The sequence below is a fragment of the Cervus elaphus genome, chromosome 8 (genome assembly GCF_910594005.1).
Source record: "Cervus elaphus chromosome 8, mCerEla1.1, whole genome shotgun sequence".
NCBI lineage: Eukaryota > Metazoa > Chordata > Mammalia > Artiodactyla > Cervidae > Cervus > Cervus elaphus.
In genome coordinates this window covers 547,095-559,591 of record NC_057822.1, presented here as the reverse complement: position 1 = coordinate 559,591, position 12,497 = coordinate 547,095, and the positions used below count along the sequence as shown (strand labels likewise).

At 42.9% G+C, this 12,497-nt stretch overlaps 2 protein-coding genes across 2 annotated transcripts in view; both read left to right on the top strand.

Moving 5' to 3' along the window:
• Positions 1-512: 512 nt before the first annotated feature.
• The window catches only part of FBXO42 (F-box protein 42), a 117,038-nt gene continuing 105,053 nt past the window's right edge, over positions 513-12,497 (top strand). The window contains exon 1 of the mRNA XM_043908914.1: positions 513-1,119. The gene's annotated coding sequence lies outside the window, so the exon portion shown is untranslated. The remainder of the gene's footprint in view (positions 1,120-12,497) is intronic.
• Positions 1,127-6,749, top strand: LOC122698224. The gene has a single exon (XM_043908912.1). The coding sequence runs from the start codon at positions 1,491-1,493 to the stop codon at positions 5,301-5,303; it is 3,813 nt and encodes a 1,270-aa protein (XP_043764847.1). The 5' UTR covers positions 1,127-1,490; the 3' UTR covers positions 5,304-6,749.

Genomic DNA, 12,497 nt, shown 5'->3' with positions numbered 1-12,497 from the left:
GGCCGGAAGAGGCTCCGGTCCAAGGCCCACGATCCTCGGGGAAGTCATCTTGAAAGAGGGCAGAGAACTCAGAAGGTTGCCATTTTTCTTAAGGGCAACGTGTACTGAATGGGAGTCCCTGTGAAGTCATCGTCTTGAGTACGGGAAGTGTGTTCTTTGAAACCATCTTTTCTAAGGGCAAACAATTTACTTTTTTAAAGTTATAGTTTTCATAACCTGCAGATTATGTTTTTTCAAAACTCTGAAAACATTTTTACACCTCAAAGAATGAAGCAGGAAGTAAAACACTGACCAGTTTAAATTGGTTTTGATTCTTTAAATAGGCTATTTATTAATCAAACCTTGGAGAAGGAAATGGCAATCCACTCCAGTAATCTTGCTTGGAAAACCCCATGGACGGAGGAGCCTGGTAGGCTACAGTCCATGGGATCGCAAAGAGTTGGACACGAGTGAGCGACTTCACTTAATCAAACTTGAGGGTTTATAGAGACAGTACTGCGCATGTGCAAGACGGGAACCCGTGTTTCCAGGATGACCACCGAACCAAGAATCTTCAGTCTAGGGAACCCAAACAATAGAAGTGGTTGCCATCGGACCCCTTAACCAGGTGAAGCAAGAAGTCCTTCAGTAAGAAAAATCCGACTTCGGTCTGCCGTAGTACCTTGTTAACCATATATGGACTGCTTTGAAAACTAGCCAATCAGCTTGTGCCAAGTTTGAATTTTCCCTAACTCCTTCAATTTTGCCCCAAACCGCGGCGCGGAGAGACAGGTTTCAGCCCAGTTTCCTGTCTCCTTGCTGGTCGACCTCGCAACAAAGCTCTTTCTTTTCTCGAAAGCTGATGCCATAGTATTTGCTTCTATGCGCCCCAGGCAGTGAGCCCTTACTCCACAAGAATTTTTGGCGATCGCAAACGGACTAAGGCCGTGTGGTCTTCTGGCTGAGGCCCTGTATCCCCGGGCTGGGTGTAGGTCCTCGCCACCGACCCTGAGTGGACACCTAGACGCGATTTGTCTAGAGGCTCGGCTGTCGGGTTGCTGCTTCCAGCCGCAGAGGCGCTCCAGGCTCCTCCGCGCTCCTTTCACTTTTGGGGAAAGAAACAGCTCCTGGATCTTTTGGGTGAGTAACCTCGTAAAAACGCGCTTGTGCCCAAATTGTCTATTAACAGCATCAGAATTATGGGTTAGCGTCCCACTCTAAGGGAGACTGTATAAAAGGTTACAGCGCCTGCGGAGAACGGAGATTCAGTTCCCGGTCTTGGAACTAAGATCCCAGGAGCCGGCCAAAAAAATGAAAACGCTTACAGTCGCTGAGGTACTCAAAAGTTCGGATTAGAGTCCCAGGCCCTTGACTTTCTTTGTCAGTGTCTGATTGTTTCATTTGTTAGGAATTGGCTAGTACGGTTAAGTTGGATGGTCACAGAAAAACTTTATTGAATCTCTATTCTGCCATTTTGCTGTGGTCATCCTGAAGGAAAAAACACTTCTAAAATGGGGAATGGTAACAGCGTACCTGACAACACTCCCTTGAAAAGTGTTCTTCAAGATTGGTCAAGGGTTAGCTCTAAGCCGATGAAAAAGAAGAAAATGCTTTACTTGTGTAACACTGTCTGGCCCAAATATCAGCTGGAGTCAGGGGAAAAATGGCCCCAGAATGGGTCTTTGAACTATAATACTATTTTACAATTAGACTCGTTTTGTAAGAGACAGAAAAAATGGGAAGAAATCCAGTATTTACAATCATTTATGACTTTATGTAAGAGGAGAAATTGGTATAAGGAAATTAATGAGAACACGATCACGATGGGTCAGAGGGAAGACTCTCAGAAAAAGTCTCTTTTACCTGAGTCAAAGTCAAATGATGGTCTAGTCCCTTCATCGCCACCTGTTGCAGTAGCCCTACGGTCTGCCCCTCCCTTAGCGCCTCCCTCCGTAGCCCGTCCCTCAGCGCCTCCCTCCGTAGCCCGTCCCTCAGCGCCTCCCTCGGCAGCCCCTCCCTCAGCGCCTCCCTCGGCAGCCCCTCCCTCAGCGCCTCCCTCGGCAGCCCCTCCCTCAGCGCCTCCTTCAGTAGCCAGTCCCTCAGCGCCTCCCTCGGCAGCCCGTCCCTCAGCGCCTCCTTCAGTAGCCCGTCCCTCAGCGCCTCCCTCCGTAGCCCCTCCCTCGGCAGCCCCTCCCTCAGCGCCTCCCTCGGCAGCCCGTCCCTCAGCGCCTCCCTCGGCAGCCCGTCCCTCAGCGCCTCCCTCGGCAGCCCCTCCCTCAGCGCCTCCCTCGGCAGCCCGTCCCTCAGCGCCTCCCTCGGCAGCCCCTCCCTCAGCGCCTCCCTCCGTAGCCCCTCCCTCAGCGCCTCCTTCAGTAGCCCGTCCCTCAGCGCCTCCCTCCGTAGCCCCTCCCTCAGCGCCTCCCTCGGCAGCCCCTCCCTCGCCACCTCTTGCGCTAACCCCTTCATCCACACCTCTGGTGGTTCCCTCGACTTATGAAGCGGGCCTTCCTGCAGGCAGTGCCAAGGTGTCGCCCAGTCTTCCTCGGGCTGCTGGTCTGGCTTTGTACTCGCCCTTAGCAGATGGTCACGAAGGCATGGACTCCCTTCTCTGTCCCCTTCAGGGTACCCAGTTTGGCCCAGGGAACACTCTGCCTCAGGCAAAGCCATTTCTGTTAAGGCAGGTCCCAGCTGGCTTAGATGACCAAGGCCAATCCAGAGCATGTGAGGTGATGCATCACGGTTTATCAGTAATAGATTTATTTAATTATAAAGCTAAAATGCCATCTTATCAGGATGATCCCAGGAAGATGGAGCGTCTCTTTACAGGCATTTTTGCAGTTTCTCATCCTAACTGGGCTGCCATACAGGTCCTCATGAATACCCTCCTCAGTCCAGAGGAACGCAGCATGGTATTAGAGAAGGCCCGACAGGAAGCTGAAAGGCTCCGTGAGATACACCCAAAGAGTCCAATCAGAACTTCAGCAGAGCAGGCTCTTCCTGGAGCTGAGCCAGGATGGGATCCTAGTGATCCAGGAGATCAAGCAAGGCTGGATCATTATAAAGATTGTTTAATGATTGGACTGCAAAAGGGGGCAAACAACTTCAAGAGGGTCCAGAATGTAAGGCAAGGGCAGGAGGAGGACCCATACACCTTTCTTGAAAGGCTTCATGAGGCTTTCCGAAAATATACTGATATTGATCCAGAACACCCAAATAACATGGGACTGGTCAATTTAACCTTTATTAGTCAGAGTGCCCCAGATATAAGAAGAAAACTACAGCAACTGGAAGAGGGACCATGGTTGCCAACGTCTCAGTTGCTTGAGATTGCTCTTGAAGTGTTCAGAGGCCGACTCAAAATTCGAGAAAAGCAGGAGCAATGCATCTTGAGGAAGGCTGCTCTGCTTAGCTGTAACCAGTCAAGACCCAGCAGGACATCTGCAAGAAAGAACAAACGGCCACTGGTAAGACTCCAGGGGCCTCCAAAACCCAACCGAAAAGGTCATCCATTTGTTGGGCCACAACAATGTGCCTTTTGTAAACAGGAGGGCCACTGGAAACGGGAGTGTCCCAAAAACAGATGGGGCCCCCTCTCCCCCAAGACAATGTCCATCACTGGTGTATCTGGGGAAGTTGCTCAGAAACCTTTTCTACAGCGGCTTGAATGTCACATAGAGAAAACATCTATAAAGTACAGCTTTATGTGTGAGCCTGAATGTCATAGTCCCTCATCAGGGCAAGAGGTACTAACAAATTTAAATGACCAAGTGGGTTTCTTAGCAGAAAAAGTAGACACCAGAGTACTCCCAGGTCAAGAATTCACCCTCCAAGCTGCACCATTACAATTGGGAGACAAGACTCCATCAGATGTCCCTGAAGAAATTTTACAAAAGATAAGAGCAGATGTTTGGGCTGATGGGACACCAGGAAGAGCCAAGACAGCTGACCCAGTAGTAGTAAAACTCCGTCCAGGTGCCCATTTTCCAAAGTTAAAGCAGCCTCCTTTGAAAAGGGATGCAAAGGAAGATATAAAGCCTCTGATAAACACCTTTCTTAAATACCAATTAATTCGACCATGTCAATCCCCATATAACACTCCTATCCAGCCAGTACAAAAACTTGAGACTGGAGAGTATCTTTTTGTGCAGAATTTGAGAGCTATCAACCAAATTGTAGAGGATATACATTCAGTGATGCCAAATTCTTATACTTTGCTTACAGATTTATCTGGAGACTTTTGCTGGTTTACAGTTCTGAACTTAAAAGATGCCTTTTATTGTATACCCCTCAGTCCTGAGTCCCAGAAACTGTTTGCATTCGAGTGGGATGATCCAGAGACAAACATAAAGCAGCAGTATTGCTGGACGGTACTTCCACGAGGATTTAAAAATGCCACCACCATCTTTGTGGAGGCCTTTTTGAAGGACTTAAAGGATCTCCAATTAAATGAAGGAATCTTACTCCAATATGTGGGTAATATACTAATTGCTAGTAAAACTAAGGAAGCTTCAGACCAAAATACAGTCCTCACTTTAAACTTTTTGGCAGACCGGGGATATAAAGTCTCCAAAGAAAAGGCACAAATTTCTCAACCAACTGTAAAGTATCTAGGAGTTGAGTTGTCAAAAGGACAGAGAAATCTGTTGCCAGATCGAAGGGAAGCAATAGCTGGGGTGAACATACCCACTACCAGAAAGCAACTGAAAAGATTCTTAGGAAAGGCTGAGTTTTATCGTATTTGGATTCCTAACTTTGGACTCATAGTCAAACCTCTATACGAGGCTCTCAAAAGAAGTGTCAATGAGCCATTAAACTGTACTGCTGAATGCCTTGAGTCATTTCATACCATCAAGGAGAAAATTTCAACAGCCCCAGCCCTTGGTCTCCCGAACAATAGAAAGCCATTTGACCTTTTTGTGCATGAAAGACAGGGCGTGAGTCTTGGAGTGCTAACTCAAAATTTAGATACTGCCAGAAGGCCAGTAGCTTACCTTTCCAAACAATTGGATATTGTTAGTCAAGGATGGCCAGTTTGCTTCCGGGCTGTGGCTGCAACCTGTGACCTTTTACAACAAGCTGAAAAATTCACTAAGGGCAGTCCTACTACTGTGCACACTCCTCACCGTGTGCAACCTTTACTTGAACAAATGGGCAGATATTTGCGTACTTCAAAGAGGCTAAGAAAATATCAAGCCATACTATTTGACAACCCAAATGTAACATTACAGGAGGTATCTGCTTTAAACCCAGGCACTCTGCTCCCCAGTGCAACAGAAGAACCTGTTCACGATTGTATACAAATAATTGAAAGAATAGTATCCTAGACCTGACCTGACTGATCAGTTTTCAGAAATGGATCTAGAGAGAGATGGTGAACGGGGATTTTATGTTGACTTTTGAGACTTATATGATGAAGAGTAACAAATGAAGAAGGCTGGATATATAAAGAACAGGAACTAGTGCTTAGACTGCAGCATTTAATGGGAAGAATTATACTCAACTACGTCAAGGAACCCATTATAGGAAGCATATAACCTATCATTGGCTATAAAAGTTTATTTTAGTTCATAAATGCAAAGGACCATTCAAAAGGTAATACAGAACTGCCTGATTTGCACCAGAAACAACCCTAAAACTGGGCCACCTCCAACAGAACCAGGAGATGATTGGCAAATAGACTTTACTGTTATGCCAAGAGCTATGGGACATTATAGATATTTGCTAGTATTTGTGGACACCTTCACAGAATGAACTAAAGCTTTTCCACGCCAGAGAGAGAGCTTCCTAGGTAAAAAGCCCTTACTGAAAGAAACTAGCCCTCGTTTTGGGTTGCCTCTTTCAATTCAAGGTGACAGCAGAGGCGATTTCATAGCCGGGGTAACTCAAGGGGTCTCCAGGGTCCTTGGGCTACAATAGAAGTTACATGCTTGATGGAGCCCTCAAAGTTTGTCAGGAAGCCAACTTCACTTGAGATGAGGTCTTAACAGTTGCCCTTTTGAAGGTAAGAGTGGCCCCTAGAAGCAAGGGCCACTTGAGCTCTTATGAACTGTTATATGGGAGACCCTTCCTTAAGACTAAGTATTATTGCTGTCTTGAAAGTGATCACATTGTAAAAGGATTAGATGGTATAAAATGTGTATGATTTCTTGGTGCTGTCTTATTCTCTAGTCGATTAATGTTTCCCACAGACATTCCTTTGCAATGCAGAAGCCCAGGGAATTGGGTCCTCCTGAAACTGGGAAAAATTACTTCCTTGAAGATCAACTGCAGCCCAAGTGGGATAGACCCCATGAAGTTCTTCTGTTTACACATTCTTCAGTAGAGCTAAAAAGAGTTAAACCTTGGGTATACCACTCCTGAGTAAAAACAGTACCCATTTCTAACCAGCAGCTCCCTGTCCCCTTTATAGTTCTCAAACAGGGCACACTCTTTATGGACAGGAGAAAGTAAGAGTACCAGCCTTCTTAATACTGGTGTGGCCTGGAAACCCATTACTGATTTCTTGACCCCTGATTACACTTGTGAACCCTTAACTGACCTTAAGTTACTTTTCAGATAGAAACAGGACAGCTAAGACTCCATCTGGCCGGGAAGAGAAGATGAGGACATCTTCAAAGTAGACAGCTTCTGCCCAGAAGTCTGATCCAGGCCTATATAAATAAATATTCAATCCCTAAAAATGTTTAAAATAACATGGTTTCAGTTCAGTTCAGTCGCTCAGTCATGTCTGACTCTTTGTGACCCCACAAACCACAGCACGCCAGGCCTCCCTGTCCATCACCAACTGCCGGAGTCCACCCAAACCCATGTCCATTGAGTTGGTGATTCCATTCCAGCATCTCATCCTCTAACGTCCCCTTCTCCTCCCGCCTCAATCTTTCCCAGCATCAGGGTCTTTTCCAATGAGTCAGCTCTTCACATCAGGTGGCCAAAGTATTGGAGTTTCAGCTTCAACATCAATCCTTCCAATGAACACCCAGGACTGATCTCCTTTAGGATGGACTGGTTGGATCTCCTTGCAGTCCAAGGGACTCTCAAGAGTCTTCTCCAACACCACAGTTCAAAAGCATCAATGCTTCAGCGCTCAGCTTTCTTTATAGTCCAATTCTCACATCCATACGTGACCACTGGAAAAACCATAGCCTTGACTGTCCGGATCTTTGTTGACAAAGTGATGTCTCTGCTTTTTAATATGCTGTCTAGGTTGGTCATTACTTTCCTTCCAAGGAGTAAGTGTCTTTTAATTTCATGGCTGCAATCACCATCTGCAGTGATTTTGGAAGCCAAAAAAAATAAAGTCAGCCACTGTTTCCACTGTTTTCCCATCTATTTGCCATGAAGTGATGGGACCAGATGCCATGATCTCAGTTTTCTGAATGTTGAGCTTTAAGCCAACTTTTTCACTCTCTTCTTTCACTTTCATCAAGAGGCTTTTTAGTTCTTCTTCACTTTCTACCATAAGGGTGGTGTCATCTGCATATTGATATATTATTGATATATCTTCCAGCAATCTTGATTGCAGCTTGTGCTTCCTCCGGCCCAGCGTTTCTCATGATGTACTCTGCATATAAGTTAAATAAGCAGGGTGACAATATACAGCCTTGACATACTCCTTTTCCTATTTGGAACCTGTCCATGTCCACTTCTAACTGTTGCTTCCTGACCTGTATACAGGTTTCTCAAAGGCAGGTCAGGTGGTCTGGTATTCCCATCTCTTTCAGAATTTTCCACAGTTTATTGTGATCCTTACAGTCAAAGGCTTTGGCATAGTCAATAAAGCAGAAGTAGATGTTTTTCTGGAATTTTCTTGCTTTTTTGATGATCCAGCAGATGTTGGTAATTTGATCTCTGGTTCCTCTGCCTTTTCTAAAACCAGCTTGAACATCTGGAAGTTCACGGGTCACGTATTTCTAAGCCTGGCTTGGAGAATTTTGAGCGTTACTTTACTAGCGTGTGAGATGAGTGCAATTGTGTGGTAGTTTGAGCATTCTTTGGCATTGCCTTTCTTTGGGATTGGAATGAAAACTGACCTTTTCCGGTCCTGTGTCCACTGCTGAGTTTTCCAAATTTGCTGGCATATTGAGTGTAGCACTTTCACAACATCATCTTTCAGGATTTGAAATAGCTCAACTGGAATTCCATCACCTCCACTAGCTTTGTTCATAGTGATGCTTCCTAAGGCCCACTTGACTTCGCATTCCAGGATGTCTGGCTCTAGGTGAGTGTGAGTGATCACACCATCGTGATTATCTGGGTCGTGAAGATCTTTTTTGTATAGTTCTGTGTATTCTTGCCCCCTCTTCTTAATATCTTCTGCTTCTGTTAGGTCCATACCATTTCTGTCCTTTATTGAACCCATCTTTGCATGAACTGTTCCCTTGGTATCTCTAATTTTCTTGAAGAGATCTCTAGTCTTTCCCATTTTATTGTTTTCCTCTATTTTTTTTGCATTAATCACTGAGAAAGGCTTCTTATCTCTCCTTGCTAGTCTTTGGAACTCTGCATTCAAATGGGTATATCTTTCCTTTTCTCCTTTGCTTTCCACTTCTCTTCTTTTCATAGCTATTTGTAAGGCCTCCTCAGATAGCCATTTTGCTTTTTTGCATATCTTTGTCTTGATTTCATGGACTCCTAAAGAATAAGGTTTGTTTTTGGAGGAATTTTTGCATATCTTTTTCTTGGTTTCATGGACTCCTAAAGAATAAGGTTTGTTTTTGGAGGACTGTTAAAATTAGGAGTCATAGTTCTGTGTATTATAGGGTTAATCTTTTTACTCACCAAATTTTTTACTTCTTATCTGTCTCATATATTTAAAAAGGCCTCCCCCACTCACATGATGATTGCCTGAGACTTAAGAATTCAAAGCAGGACTTGTGAATGTTTACAATCAAGTGCAAAAACAATATCATTCCTCTTATAATAATCTATGCTGCTACTTAGAAGACGCAGCTACGTAAGAAAAATATGGTCTTATTGAGTGAAGAAACTTCAAAAAAATGTAAATGAGATATGAGCTTTTAGATAAACTCTATTAAGAATAATTATGCTTTAGGAATGTCTGTCTGAAATAGTCCGTCCAAATTGGGGTAACTTGAATTTCTAAGGGTTGTGCTAAACTAAATGATGGGAGTTCACTGAATACTAGCTCATTTCCAAATAAAGTAAGATTTTGAAACATTTATTATTGAATGTTAGTTTCCTCTTACAGAGAAACTAAAGAAATTTGGGACTGTTAATGAATAAAATTAAGCTGGTACAAAAACTTGAATTTGACTTTTCTCTTTGTTAAAAGAACACAATTTCTTCAGATGTTGAACTGCATTTGACAATAGATTTAAGTTTATTTACCTCTTAAATGGTCTGTTCTATATTTGCCTTGAAATCCTATATTGTTAGCTTTGGCTGAGTGAATAGCTGTTGTTTTCACAGTGACCTGTAGTCCCATCTGACTGAATGCTCTAAACCTTTCTGTTAATTGTTGACAAAACTTCCTAAATCATTCTGATAAAGCACTTTTGGCTTCTAGTTAACTCTGAGATGCTTCAGAGGGTCCCTGAAACATCCCAAAGGGAGATATTACACTATTTGGGTTCAACTTCCATGTTGAATTACATGGGAAGTATTGTCAAGTGAGTAATAAGTCTCGGGTTATAGTGCATGGTAAATGTTACTAATACAGATATCCTAGAAACAATTGATATATAAATTCTGATATATTCAGGTAAAATGTTGCCATAATTCTAATTACTATCTTAAAGTGTTGTCACAGTACTAACCAAGTTTCTTGTGAAAGTGCTTCCTCTTCAAGAAGATTTATAGAAATGACTTTTTGATAAATACAAGTTTCTGAACTGGGTAAGAAATTAAAGGATTCTAGTGGGAAACCTGATGACTATACAAAGGTTAACAAAAGGACAGAATGAACTGGCAAATATGCTTATAACTTTTATGTTTCTGTCTGAAAAATTACTGGTTTGAATCTGTGTTTTCCAGATCTTAGGAAACCTTCCCCTCAAACTAATCATGACTTAACAGTAATTTGGTAAAATGATATTTAATAAATTGAAACATTTACCTTTTCTCTCTATCTGACCCCTCCAGAGATTGGAAACTCAGGGTTTCAGTAACTTTACTAGATAAATTAGGAAGGTTATCTCACTAATAGGTACAGAAATCTCAGTTTTGGAGACCCTGAGAAAGGGAGGAATTCACTTAGATCTGTTAGGTAAAATCTGTGATAAGCCTTTGGGATGACTTTTCTAGCCCTGAAAGTTTTTATTTTAAAGTTCAGTTTGAGACTCCATAAAAGTTTCAGCAAAGCAAAAAAAAAAAGTCTATGATCAATTATGGTTATATAAATAGGTCAAGTTTACTGAGACTAGACGTATTTTGTAAACAAGTCTTAATTTGGTTATATTTGGTAAAAATGAGGTGATTTTAGGGAGAAAAGGATGTTTCAATGAATGTTAAATCCCAGTTTGTTAATGGAAGTCTGTATCTACTAAGACTCATTTCCTGAATAGATCTTCAATAATCTATCTTTGGATAAAGATCAGATGCCTCGTGACCTGCAACCAAGACTGGAAAAAGGCATAATTTAAAGAACTGTCTCCAACCTGGCTGGAAGGACCTTTTATCAGCTACTCGTAACTGGCTCATGCACAGTGAAATTGAAGGAAAATTGACTCTTGGACTAACTCCCACTTCCAAAGGCCCCTACACTGGACTGGTCTATAAAGAGGACTGCTGACCTCAAACTCACCTTAAAACAATGCTCAAACAGAGGAAACTACACTATGCTAGGATGAGAAGAAAACGACATCAGAAGTAGACAGCTTGCCCAAGATGCCAGACCTGATTCGTAGGATCATTTATAACGTTTTCTTGATTTCTTGGACCTTTGCACATCAATCAAATGTTTTCTATCATAGACATGATTCTATGCTAGTTTAAAACTCAATCCAATTGTTGGGTTGTGGCCTAGTACTTCTGGGTTACCTTGGTGGAGTTCTCCTCTCCAGGGCTCCGATTGGATAGACCCTAGGAAGTTTATTTTAGAAGACGGTTCAGTCCTGTTCTGTCTATTCATGATATTACTAGATGGGATCCTCTCACTTGGTCGGTTAATAATACCTGCTCTGACCCTGGCCCATAGATTTAAGTGTTTTCTTAGGGTCGTTTAAACTCAGTAACAAACTAAGTCTCAATCAAAAAAAAATGTGACCTCTTGTCTACTAAAAGGAAAATTCCCACAGTTATGGGATGGATCTATATGGTTAACTCCAGGCTATGGTTGTTTAAGTTTAAAAGCTCCTTATGTTGGGAACAATTAAATCATACTAAGAATGATCAACTTAGTATTATAAAACTAGGCTGAGTACTTTGTGAAATATGCCTATTATTACCCTTGGAGAGAATGATTGATATGAAACTCAATGGATTTGTGGTAGTAATTTATAGCCTTGGCATCTAACTCAAGGTTATATACATAATAAATTAGAGGTAAAGGATTTATAACAGACCTCCAGGGACAGAGGAGCCTGGTGGGCTGCTGTCTATGGGGTTAGCGCACAAAGTCAGACATGACTGAAGCAACTTAGCAGCAGCAGCATACAAGTTGAGACAGGATATGAGGAGACAAATGCCTGGCTGGAATGGATTAAATATTATGTGCGCACTTGAAATAAGAGCAACTGTTAGGCTTATGCAACATGTAGGCCGGAATCTCAATGGTACCATTCCCACTCAGATGGACCTCAGATGCTATGGGCATAGAATGCATGATATTCCTCTCTCAGGACAATATGGCCTGGGGTAAGAAATCCTACAGGACCTTGTCACTAATGTTCGTGACTGAAGGGTCCTGGGCAAAACCCCCGAGGACGGTCAAACCCCCATTCCATGATGCAAACTATACCTCATGCCTCTCTAGGTGGGGGGGACAGTTAGCATTCTTGGGGAATGTGTCCTGGTGCAGTGAAGGCCAGTCCTTTGAGGGAATGAATAACCATTCTGCATTAACTATGGCCCGGGAAGACATCTGGTGTTGTGAAGGACCATTGCTTGAGACTCTACCGGCCAGTTGGAGTGGAATTTGCACCCTAGTTCAATTGGCTATCCTTTTCACCCTGGCATTTAGACACTCAGATCCATCTCTTAAGCAGACTAACCATAGAGCCAAAAGGAACACTCTTGCCCCAGGTGGGTCATTTGAGATATATATATATATATATATATTCTATTGGGGTCCCTAGAGGTATTCCTAATGAATCCAAGGCTAGAAACCAAATAGCAGCAGGGTTCGAGTCAGAATTATTCTGGTGGTCCACCATTAATAAAAATGTTGATTGGATAAACTATATTTACTATAAATAACAGAGGTTTGTTAACTATACCAGAGATGCTCTAAGGGGAATAGCAAAACAGTTGGATGCTACCAGCAAAATGGCATGGGGAAAATTGACTGGCCTTAGACATGATTCTGGGCTTCTCTTGTGGCTCAGCTGGTAAAGAATCCG

What these genes read in the sequence shown, in the direction of transcription:
- LOC122698224 (XM_043908912.1), top strand. Translation starts at nt 1,491, where the DNA reads ATGGGGAATGGTAACAGCGTACCTGACAACACTCCCTTGAAAAGTGTT.